The sequence below is a fragment of the Sarcophilus harrisii genome, chromosome 6 (assembly GCF_902635505.1).
Source record: "Sarcophilus harrisii chromosome 6, mSarHar1.11, whole genome shotgun sequence".
In the NCBI taxonomy this organism is placed as follows: domain Eukaryota; kingdom Metazoa; phylum Chordata; class Mammalia; order Dasyuromorphia; family Dasyuridae; genus Sarcophilus; species Sarcophilus harrisii.
This window is the reverse complement of record NC_045431.1, coordinates 88853509-88866732: the sequence shown is the minus strand read 5'-3', so window position 1 is coordinate 88866732 and position 13224 is coordinate 88853509. Positions and strand designations below refer to the sequence as shown.

General features: G+C 31.3%; 1 protein-coding gene across 5 annotated transcripts in view; it reads left to right on the top strand.

Moving 5' to 3' along the window:
• FSTL5 (follistatin like 5) overlaps positions 1–13224 on the top strand; it is a 933164-nt gene that overhangs the window by 455594 nt on the left and 464346 nt on the right. For all 5 annotated transcript variants that reach the window (XM_031942878.1, XM_031942877.1, XM_031942880.1 and 2 more), the window contains one exon: positions 865–1061. In XM_031942878.1, the coding sequence (XP_031798738.1) occupies positions 865–1061 (197 nt within the window). The remainder of the gene's footprint in view (positions 1–864; positions 1062–13224) is intronic.

Below are 13224 nucleotides of genomic sequence, written 5' to 3'. Positions count from 1 at the left end.
GAAGAATTACTTCTTTAAAGACAATTGTTATTCTAAGTTGATAAATGTTTATGATATTAAAAAATTCCTAACTTTGATGTCTCCCTCTATTATGAATTTATAATCTTTGCATAATGTATCTTTTTCTGTCATATTTACTATCAGCTTTATACTTGTTTCATTTTAATGAGATGTTTATAGAGATGGCCCAGCAATGCTAATATATGTATGCGCATTTGATTTCCTTTAACCTGAATGACCTTTGAATGAAGACTCTCAAACTATAGGCATTCCCATCAGTTATTTAGTAAATTAGATGGATTTTTAATTAATCATGTATTTATTGAAATACTTTGCCCAATACTTTGTTTCTATGAGAAACAGAGAAACCTGCACAACATATGTATTCTGTCCTCTAAGTGATTAGCATCTTGTTATTGAGACCAAAGTTAAATATATGAAAAAGGAACAAATATAAAACAGTATATACAAATGATACAATTTTTATTTTTGGAAAATTTTATGCTTATGAATCACGGAATACCATAATCCCCCAAGGAAAGGTTCATGAGCTTAAATATAGCAAATGGTATGGCCAATGACAAAATGAATGCCAAAGATGGTTTAAAAGATATCAAGGAAATATATGATGTAGAAAATATTTGGACCAATTGTGTTTTGAGAGTAAAGGATTACTTGCTCAGTTTCATAAAGTCAGATAAGATGCCATAATGCCTTTATATTATATAAATTGTTCATTATATGTATTTAATAGATTTATTGAACCAAATTTGATAGTCAAAACCACCTGTTTTCTATTTTGCACTATTTTTATGTCATCTCAAAAATCATTCATTTGATAATTTTTAAAAAATTTGTTCACAGGGGACAAGTGCAAAGCTACTGAATTCAGCAAGATGAAAAATAGGTTCTTGGATCTACAAAATCAGAAGTATGTTACACAAGAAAATGAAAACCCATCTGAAGATGAAATAGTTCGGAAGAAGCTGCTGGTGGATCAAATGTTTAAATATTTTGACTCTGACAACAATGGGCTTGTAGACAGTAATGAACTATCTCAGGTAAGAGGAAGGCATGTATGTGTGTGTGTATGTGTGTGTGATTGCAACAAGAGAGATATATATTACATTATATACTATATCTATGATATACATATAGGATATATATAATTCCTAGATAACTAAATATTTGTTTATAATTTTGTAAAATTATTAAACATATTAACATATTAAAGATTGAACAATATGCTTAATCATAGGATTATTGATTAGATTCATTAAAATTTTGATATTAATTATTTTTCATATTATTTAAATTTGAGTAACAAATATAGCACATAAGATAAATATTTGTTTTAAAATATTTAAATGTCTAGGAACCCAATTGTCTAAACATTTTGATTTTTTATTCAAAATGAAGTAACATGTATTTTAAACATCTACTCATTGTGAGGCACTATGTTACATGAATAATATGCTATGATGAGAATGTGAGGAGAGTGTAGTATGAATTTAGTAAGGAAAGATAGGTTGGAATTAGATTGTGAAATAGTCAATAAAATAGTGTTTATTGTTATCAAAATTGGGGAAGCAGTTAGAAGTCTACTCTCTAGTTCAATTCTGAGGTGTTAACAGACTAACTAAAAATAACAGTGAGATTAAGAACACATTCAAAAAACATCATATAGGAAGAATATATCAATTTGGGTGGTGGAAGAATTCAAGATGACTTTGAGGTTACAAACTTGTAGCACTTAACACTTGGGTAATAGTGGCATCTGAAAGCTACTTTCCATCGCAAACTCCCAGAAATGTATCTACAATGCCTACTGATGAAGATTGGTTGTGTATATTTCAATACTGGAAGTAATTGTGTCACTATGAGCAAACCCACCAAGGACATGTCAATGAAAAAGTACAATGTCCGGTGGCGTGGTGTCGTAGAAAAAATACTATCAGGAGACATATTCCAGTTCTGACTCATGATTAGGTGTATCATAAAAAAGTCAATAAATATTTGGAACCTCAGTTTCCTCATTTGTAGAATAAGGAAAACAATATTTGTACTGCCTATTATACAAGAGTCTCATAAGAAAACATTTTACGGACTTTAAAACACTTACACAAAGGTAGGTAGATATTTATTATTCCTATCCAGACCATAGGTTTTTCATGAATTTCATCTCACACATGTGCATGTGCAGTTATATATATATATATATATATATATATACACACACACACACACACACATCATTCATTATCATCTCCTGTAAGATAATTTCATCATATTGTCTTTCTAGATTTAGCTAGCCTGCTTCTGAGATGATGGACATAATCTAGTGTTAAATTCAGTGCTACAAGACATTGTTTTTTGGGTCTGCAAAGCTTGTTCTAATTAGTACAGCCCTGAAGATGCCTCAAGGCCACAAGGAAAAATGAATAGGATTTTAGTGAAGATTTTCATAATTATAGTATCTGTTAAAATGACTAATATAGCATTAAAGCAGACATATCCATGCCACTCACCCCCCACATACATCCCCTAAAGATGGGAGTTTGCAATCTACATGGCTAACATTTGTACTGATAGGATAGATTTTTCTTTTAAAAAGTGTCATACTATAAAAATAGCACTATATTTGTAGTCAGGTAATTTGATTTCAAATCCTGCTGTCATCAGTTTGGTGAGATCTTGCATAAGGGACTGAAGCTCTCTTTACTTTAGGTAGCTCATCTGTAAAATGATGGGGTCAAATTAGATCACTTCAAACATTCCTTTCAGTTTTAAATCTATGATTTTGTATACAAGGAGAATGGAAGAAAATGTAAGGTGGAGGTATTGACAGTTGAAAATGATATTTGCTGCCTTCCCCATCCTGATGAGTATTTAGTAAACATTGTTATATGAGAAAGAATGGAGGATGATTTAATAGCAATTCCACAAATGAGACAAACTTTTTTTTTTTCCATTGCTAAGTATAGCACAAAAAACATAATACCTAACCCATTTGGTAATGTCCTGAAGGGGAAAACAAAATAGATAATAGAGAGAGATGCTAATTTCTCAAATTATGAAATGCCATATATAAATGTTAACTATTTCAATCACAAAATTAGTCATTATTTACTCTCATTAAATATTGTCATATTATTTAAATAGTTAATTTCAACTCTTATTTGGTATTTATGGGAGTAAGTGGTATTTTAATGGAATTTTGGATAATGAGTTAAAATGTAACTTCGTTTGAATTATCTATCAGTTGTATGGAATTTCATATCCAGGCAAAGTCTACACAAATTAGACATTTTCATCTGTATTTTGCTAGGCACTAGGATACAAGTAGTTATTGAAGAAATTCAATTTGTAAATATTTATTAATCACTTGCTGTGTACTGTGGCTACTATGCTAACTGCTGGAGATACAAAATGAGACAGAAGACAATCCCTGCCCTCAAGGAATTTATATTCTCTAGGGTGAGACAACATGCTATACATATGCAAAACAAGCTATCTATAGGATAAAAAGGAAGTAATTAACAAGAATTAAGAGAGGTTATAGAAGACTTCTAGTTAAAAAAAATAAAAGAAATAAAGGACTTTATCTGGCACTTAAAGGAAACTAGGAATGTTAGTAAGTGAAGTGGAGTATGGAGTGTGCTCCAACATCTGTAGAAAATTCCTGAAGTAGAGAGATGGAATGCCTTATTCATGAAACTGCTAGGATCCCAGTATCCTTGCACTGAAGAGTATCTGTCAGGAAGTAAAAACATAAAAAGGTGAGAGGAAGGGGTTAGATTAAAAAAGACCTTGTTTTGAATAATAAATTGAGCATTTTATATTTGATCCCAGAGACAATAGGGAGCCACTGGAGTTTATTGAGTAGGGGTGACATGCTTGGATATGCACTTTAGAAAAATCACTTTAGTGGCTGAATAAAGATCAAGAAAAATGTATATATGCATGTATGTATATATGTATGTATCCATGCAGGTAGATATGGAATATAGGGAAAATCAAAGAAAGGGGAATAGAAAAAAAAAAAAAAAAAAAAGCTTTCACTAAATATTTTGCTTAAAATCACTATCTGGTTGATTGCCTTATTTCTGTTAAGAAGGAAGAGACTGAGGGAATTTGGCTTCTAAACTCCTAGCCAACAGCTTGTATCAGTCTTGTTCATGTGTTAAATCCCAGTATAATTTTATTTCCTATAGGGAGAGGATTATACTCACAGTTGTGGATAATTTTTTAGATTGATTTTTAAAAACTGATATCAATGTGTGAGTCTAAGTTAAATTCATAATCTGGACTCAAATCTTAAACTAGAAAATGGTCCTGTGAGAGACAAAAATAAAATAAGATAAAATGAAATGAAACAACAGAAATTAAAGTTAAATCTGTAATGCCGGAGAAACTGAGGTAAAATAGAGATTAGAGATTATTTAGTATTTTATTTGAAAGAGAGAGATTTACTGGGAGCAAATGGATCCATGGTTTGGTCCCAGGGCTGAATGAAACTATTGTCTCCAAGAATCCAGCAATGTGAGTTCTCAATGACATATATATACTTGTGGCTTGGATACAGGGGGTAGACAGAGGCAGGGGCAGAATCAGAGTGCTGACAGCGGGAACAGGACTATGGATCTAGTTCTGATAGGATGGGGGAAAGCATTCTGGTAAGTAGGGAAGGGCTGGGGTCATGATATCTAAGATAGAAGGTCTTTTATCCTTAGCAAATATTCTGATGATTAAGAGGAAGGGCTGATTTTGCAGAATTGAGCAGGACAATTAGAAACCGAGGCAGGACAATTTAGGGAAACTGAGTCAGGATAATTAGAGAAACTGAGTCAGAAAAATAAAAGAGAACTGTGGCACAACACATTAGAACTTAGATTTTATCTAGTGAGTAACTTCCTTATTGTATTGGTTGAACTCTGAGTCCCAGATATATGATATGACTTATTCAAGATTACATATATCTCACATTGTAGTGCTGGGATTTGAACCCAGGTTCACATCTAATATTCCTTTGACTATACAAATTAGAGCCTCTTCTCTTCCCATTTCCAAAATTTCAGAGGATTCTGTTTCTTCCTTTTGATTCAGCCACAAAATCCTATCTTTTCCAGTTTGTTATTCCCCAAGGTGGAAGAGAGTGCTAAACATGTACAATACTTATTTCATCTGAAATGGTGTTTTTTGGGGAAAGCAATTAATCATGTTAGGTGGAATTATGTGGTAGAAACTTGTAATGCTGAAGAAACTGAGGCAAGGAAGAGATTAGAGAGTTTTTAATATTTTATTTGAGAGGGAGAGATTGTTCTGGGGGAATACTGACCCCAGGACTGATGTCTCAAAATATCCAGTAGTGAAGTTTAAAATAGGAGGTCTTTCTCCTTATCTGGATTAAATTTTTACAGGTTATAATCTTAGAGTAGCCAGCTCTCAGTTATCACAATCCTAATGATCAGGAGGGGGCAGAGTCGCAACCAGGGGGATTGAGGCAGAACAATTCAAGGAACTGGAGCAGAACAATTCAGGGAAACTGAGGTAAAATAGTTCAGGGAATGTGAGGCAGAACAGTTCAGGGAAAGAGAGACAGGACAATTAGGGAAAATGAGGCAGGGCAATAAAAGGGAACTGTGGCACAACAAACATCATAAAATACTGATAGTGCCTTTCCTTGAGTTATCCTGATTTAAGTCTCTAATTTCTAAAACTGGGTCTTGGGGAAAGGGTGGGATAATTTCCCCCTATAATCCAGGCTTGTGAAAGATACATCAACCAGTAATGGAATTCATGCTTCCTGAGCTATTATAAGCCTAAACATTAGCCCCATTGATGCCTATAAATCACTTACCAAACTATTCCCATTAAACTCCTCCCCAAACCATCTAGTCTGGGAGATCCTCCATTTATTGAATCAGTTATTTGCTGTAAAATCTCCCATTTTCTCATTGTCAGAGGGATTTGTTTTTAGCTTGGATGTCAGACTCTAGGATAGGTTCCCTCCAGAATTGTATTCATAACATCACTGAGAAGCCATAGCTAATATAATTCTCCAAGACCCTGGAATTATACAGAAGTTGAGTACATCAGCTATTCATCAGTCCCTAAAATTAGGTTAAAACTTCCTCAAGTGGGACCAGCATACATACCTCTGAATTTATTTCACTGCCTCTGAAAATCCTTCTTCCCCTACTTGGGTAGTGTCTGAACCATAAGTTCAGGTTAATAGGAACCTTAAAAACAACCAAACTCTTATTCTTCTCTTGTTTTAATAATATTTGGGGAGCATTTGATGTTTTCAATAATACAACTGTGATAACCAATAGTTGGCTTGTTTTTTTTTTTTTACTTGCCTGTTCTCACAGTTTAACTACTTTGTCTTCTTTAGAATATTATCAATTATATACTGCCAACTACACCACCAAAATTCAGATATACCATTATATAAACTATTTTCCTGATTTTTGTCCAAAAAGAAAAAAGACCCTGTCCAAAAAGAAAATCAGCTTTATATATAACTTTTCTATGAATCTATGTGAATTTTTCAGTGTTACTGGTTTCTTTTCTATATATTCAGATATTGTGCATTCATTTGGGAATTTTGTCATGGAATGAAATTTACCAATTTATAATTTGAAAATTTCTTTTTTTGACTTTGTAAACATTAATCTGCGGTTTTCCTGAGCCCTGCAGTGTTTCTAATTTTCCAAGTCCCTTCCCCCTTCAGTTCAACTATTAGTGCAATGTTCATATCCTAAAAGGGAGATTTTACTATACTACTAACAATTAAGTGTTCTCTTACCATCTACTTCTTTTAATAAAATTATGAAATCATCAACCAAATGATATGAGAATATTAAAACCTTTTCTATATGGAAAGATTTGGTTCTTAGGATTAGAGATAATGTATGGCTTTTATGGTTTCATTTAGGAATCATTTGTAAACCTCAATAATTCATTACATCCTTGTGGGTGATTGACAGTCCTGTTGAGTTAAGATTAAGAGTGGAATGTTGATTATCTATGAATGTATTGATTTAGAATTCTTTTTCTTTCTTTTTTTTATTATAGCTTTTTATTTACAAGTTATATGCATGTGTAATTTTACAACATTGACAATTGCCAAACCTTTTATTCCAATTTTTCCCCTTCTTCTCCCCATTCCCTTCCCCCTATGGCATGTTGACCAATACATGTTAAATATGTTAAAGTATAAATTAAATGCAATATAAGTATATTGATTTAGAATTCTACAAGTCACCTTCTAAATCTGGTCTAAAAATGGCATTAGCAACAAATAGTTACACTTGTCTTCTTGACATATTAAGAAAATTCATCTTAACATCTGAGGTTTTTCAGAATGAAACATATTAAGAACCTCAAATTTTATAGTATCTTTCATATCCCATAATGATACTTTTATAATGTTCAGTCCCTGCAGGGAATAGAAAATGAATAAATAATAACTTTTCCCTGACTTAATTCATTAACATGGGTGTATATGGATCAGAATTTGAGAACTAGCTTTTCTATAAATTTTAAATTAGAAAACATTGTAAATCAAGAAGTGACTATCTACAATGGTAATGATGTATGTTAATAATTTCCTTATCATTAGCAAAAATGATGTCGTATATAATTACACAAAATTGTCAGTGACTTATATATCCAGGTCAAGTAAATGCACACGAATAAGTTTGTGTCAGTATTGTTATTAATGCAAGGAAAAGGCCTTCATAGTTTTATAAAGATAAACTATTCTGTAATTGTGTTGGTGGATCCCTAGAAGAGCAATCTGCTTTGTTAATGAATACACGGTATAATGAACTCTAAAATACAGATTTGCTGGCATTGATTACATTGTGATAAATATTTAGTTATGGCAATTCTAAAAGACACTCTACTAGATGGAAGAAAAGTTTTAATAAGTAGAATTAAAGGGGAAACTCAAAACAATGAAATCATAGTTTCTTGAGATATTGGAGATGTTTATAAACCCTAAAATAACCCTGTTTTTTTTTCATCCTTTTCACACCATCTATAGGATTTTACTATATTCTACCATTTCCCCCCCTCATAACTATAAATGTTATTGATTTTTATTTTCTTTCTTAACTTAAAACAACAATTACAACAAGGTCAACAACCAATAATAATTAAACCACTCCTAGTGTAGCTTTAGTATATATATAAACATATATATATATACATATATCATTGCATATGTATCACCTGTTTTCTTAAGTTTCTCATGGAAAACTATCTATTTGAATCAAACCACTTTATTTCCTTAAAGATTTTCCCAAAGAAGCAACTAATTTTCTTCTGCATATATGTCTTTTTTATTTTTTTTATTTCTCAAATTTTATTTAAAGCCTGCTTTGAAATAAGTGTAATATATCTATAAAATTTTGAGAAAACATATAGAAAGTATTTTATTATTAGAGTAAGGAAATAGAATATAATAAAAAGAAATATTTTCTAAAAACAATTGTAAATCTAGATTCTATTTCAATTATTCTGGACAAGAATTTAGTCTTACTTGAAGTCTTTGGAAGTTTATTCTAATTTTATTATACAAATAATTTGTGTTTCTTTTGATATATTTGATATATTTTAATATAAAAATTATACTGATTTCCTTGGTGGCTGCTGATTTTCTATTATATTCACCCAGAAGTGAAAACTACTTTAGTTCCAAGTGGTGGTAGTTGTTAGATAAAAGTGCCATTTTGAGTTTGCTATCCTCTGAGACAAATCATTTCATTTCCATAAGGTGATTCAGCTTTTCATAATTATATATTCAAGCATATCAAATAGTGCCCTGTAAAAATTAGTCAGATTTCACTGAAGAATCATGAGATTGGTTATCAAACCACATTCTAAACGGCCCTTATATGTGTGAAGCACTATGACCATACAATTTCCCTGCATTTAATAAATTACAGACACTTGGCATTTTTAACTACTGCAATAGATAGCATTCATCTTGAATAAAATGCTTTTCAAAAAGAATGAATTTTTTACATTGAAATTAAGATATCTATACCTTTCCAAGTACATGTAGAATCAGGCTAAGTAGGTACATAATAGATATTCACAATATGCCATCTCCATTTTATTATCTGAGAAAACAGAGACAGGTTAAAGGAATTGATCAGAGTTACACAGCTAAGAAATTGGCAGAGTCACGATTCAAACCTGGCTTTCCTGGACTCTGACTTTAATGACTTAATCATTACTTGTTCAAGATGTGATAGAATAGAAAAATGAAATTCTTTGTGTGGTTAGTATCTGTCTCATTGATAATATTCATTGATTATCTACTATGTGTAAATCAAGATAGTGAATGTTGTAGAGAATAGAAAAAGGAGTGAGGACAGAGTACTGGTGCTTAGAAGATTATGTTTGAGGTCATTTTTTTTTTTTTAAGGTTGTCCTTGTTCCCTATACTTTGAGATAATTGAGACATGGCTATGATGAAGCCTATTGTCTTCTAGCTTTTATGATCCCTCACCTCAAGGAAAAAAAATAATATTCAGTTGGTGATCTCCACAATTTCTTAGTCTTTGCTATTTATTATCTGTTATTATAATGAATGATTCAGTATATACATAAAGAGATTAAATGAAATCAAAGAATAAAATAAAATTATTAAAGTAGTTTCTATTATTTGGAATTGTCTTTTTGCAAACAATGATTATTTTAAATAAAGTATCATAACTGCACATTGAAAAGTAGTTGATCCACATCAGGCATAAATATTGCTACTAAAGGTCAGATGTTCCAGTGACTGGCAGGAAGCTAAAACAATTTTCTATTTGATTAAACTTGCAAAAATAATGATGGCTCAGGCTTTGTTGATTTTTATTTTTTTTTTTAATTTATGTGTGACATTTTAAAATTAAAAAAAAAATTCTCTCTCAGAGAAGAAAATTCTCCATAGAGGAACCTATTCCAAAGTAAATCAGGATATCAATATATCAAATAAAGTAAATCTAACTAGTGAGGCTTTTCCCATTCTTTTCACTAGTTATCCTAATGAATATGGGTCTTGTGTGGAGAGATAAAATCACAAAAACATGTACATGAAGCTTCTCTAGCACTGCAGAGATAAAGAAAAGCAGAGCCAACCAATAGCAAAATCACGAAAAAGGTGAAACTGAAAATCTCTCCTTTTTGGTTTCCTTTCTCTTTTTTATTTTATTTGTTTTTTTTTATTTAATGAAATCACTTCTATACTTCCCAAGAATAACAGTTTACTAAGAATTTTCAAACTCAATTATTTTTAACCACTTCTTGTGTTTCATGAGGGCAAAAGTAAAATTTTTACAAGAAAATTGGAAGCATTGCTAGAGATTATGACATCTTGGGAAAGAAATTGAAAATCATAAGAACAAAGATTTTCTTTTACTTTGCTTTTTTCAATACTATTTTTAAAACATCATACTTGAATGTAGGTAATAAATCAATGCACATTTATTAATGATCTATTGTGGTATGTACTAGAAAATGAAATAAATGTTCACAAGAAAAAAGTAGGCACAGAAATGAGCAAAGCATTATTTACATAATAGAAATTTAGCTTCCTAGATCATGACTTAAAATATTGTAATAATAGATTCCTAGCCAAGGACAGAATATGCTTCACAAGGACCAATAAGAATATATTTGTCTGTGGCTTTGTAAGTTTTACTAAAAAAAAAAAGCCTTAGAAAACCATAAGGTTTTCTAATTTTGGGTCCATAAACCCCAGTGATTTTTTATGTACAAATTTCAAGGGATGCATTAATTAGGATGGGAAATTGTCTCAATATTTTTACTAATCTTTGATTTTATTCTAAATATTTTATTTTATGCATTCAGATATTATTCTAAAAAAAGTATATAGACTTTCCCGAATTGCAAAGAGATCCACAAAGGAAAAAAAAAATAAGAGAAAGGAAAAATTACAAATGACCCCTAGGTGTTATAGATAATAGTTAAAAATCCAGGTTGGTAAAAGAAAGGTACAGAGTGATACTATGTATTTAGAAGGAAGTTTTAAAAAACTATAACTTTAAGGTACACTATACCTTTAAGACTGTGACAAAATCTTAAAATCTGAATTGGTATTTTTCTATGACAGGACTCATTTGGGTTAAAGCGACTAATGAAATAGAAACAGAAAGAGAAAATACTTTTTAAATGTATCATAATCACATTTTTATGGCAGCTGATATAATATTTTTATAAGGCATTTTATTATCAGAACACAATACATAGTTTTCACCATTCACCCTTGCAAAATCTTGTATTCTTCTGTGTGTGTGTGTGTGTGTGTGTGTGTGTGTGTGTTTTTAGTGTCTCCCATTCCCCCAATCTTTCACGTATATGGCAAATAATCCAATAAAAGTTAAATATGTGCAATTCTTCTATATATATATTTCCACAATTATCCTGCTATGCAAGAAAAATCAGATCAAAAAGGAAAAAAAGAGAAAAAAAGCAATCAAACAACAACAAAAAGGTGAAAATAGTATGTTGTATTCCATATTCAGTCCCATATTTCTATTTCTGCATGTAGATACTCTCTCCATCATAAATCTATTGCAATTGGTCTGAATCACCTTGCAGTTGAAAAGAGTTGCATCCATCAGAATGGATCATTGCATATTCTTGTTGTTGCTGTGTATAATATTCTTTTGGTTCTACTCTCTTCACTTAACATCAGTTCATGTAAATCTCTCCAGGTCTCTCTGAAATCATCCTGCTGATCATTTCTTATAGAACAATAATATTCCATAACATCCATACACTAGAACTTATTCAGTTACTCTCCAATTGATGGGCATCCATTCAGTTTCCAGTTACTTGTCAATTCAAAAAGGAGTTCCAAAAGCATTTTTGTACATGTGGATCCCTTTCCCTCATTTAATATCTCTTTAGGTTACAAGCCCAGTAGAGACACTGTTGGATCAAAGTGTATGCACAATTTGACAGCTCTTTGGCATAGTTCCAAATTGCTCTCCAGAATGGTTGGATCAGTTCACAACTCCACCAACAATGTATTATTGTCTCAGTTTTCCCACATCCCCTCCAACATTCATCATTATCTTTTCCTGTCATCTTAGCCAATGTGAGAGGTGTATAGAGGTACCTAAGAGTTTTCTTAATTTGCATTTCTCTGATGAATAGTGATTTAGAACATTTTTTTTTCATATGAGTAAAAATGGTTTTAATTTGTTCATCTGAAAATTGTCCGTTCATATCCTTTGATCATTTGACAGCTGATATGATAGTGAGGGAATGTCTGTGTGTGTGTGTGTGTGTGAGAGAGAGAGAGAGAGAGAGAGAGAGAGAGAGAGAAAGAGAGAGAGAGAGAGAGAGAGAGAGACAGAGAGAGAGAGACAGAGAGAGGGACAATGATAACATTAGATCTTTAACATTCTTTCACCTAATCTAGATAGTTCTTGGCTGTAGTAGCTTTTTGTTCATTCCTTTGAATTTCCTCTTAGCTTATTTACTCAAAGTGAACCCTGCAAATGAGAGAGGAGAGAATGAGAGACAGAGAGAGAAAATGAGAACTTAACACTTACAGCCTTGACAATGAAGAACATGAATAACCATAGGGAGGGATGTTATTATACTGATGTAGTAAGCTTAGAGAGAACTTCTATAATAATAATAAAAATAAGGAGTGCTATAACACTATATATGGCACTCAACTTCCTTTATTTTATTTGTTAAATAATTTATGTAGTGTCAAAGAATACAATTTTATAAGTAATTTGGAAGTAGACAAATAGTTCAGGAAAATGGTACAACATAAATTAAAAACAGAAAATAAATAGCAGTAAGATAAAACTCTGGCATCCAAAATATGTGCAAAAGTCCAAATAACACTATGAATCCATAGTAAGATTCAATGAAAAAATAGAATATGAACAAACAATCTAGAAAATAATACACCTCAACAAAAGAATATATTTTAATAAACTATCTAGGAAAAACATACCTTAACAATCTAGAAAAGACTATAGCTTAACAAATATACCTCAAGAAATACAATGTTCTGAAGAATAGCAACTTCAGAACTTCAAATGAACTAAAAATGGAAAAAGACAAAAGAAAGTGTATTAAATATCAATAAGCACCAAAATGAGTTAGAACAGAAATAAAAGTATTAAAAGAAAAAAATAAGGATGAAAACTAAGGCAAAATCTAGGGGAGGGG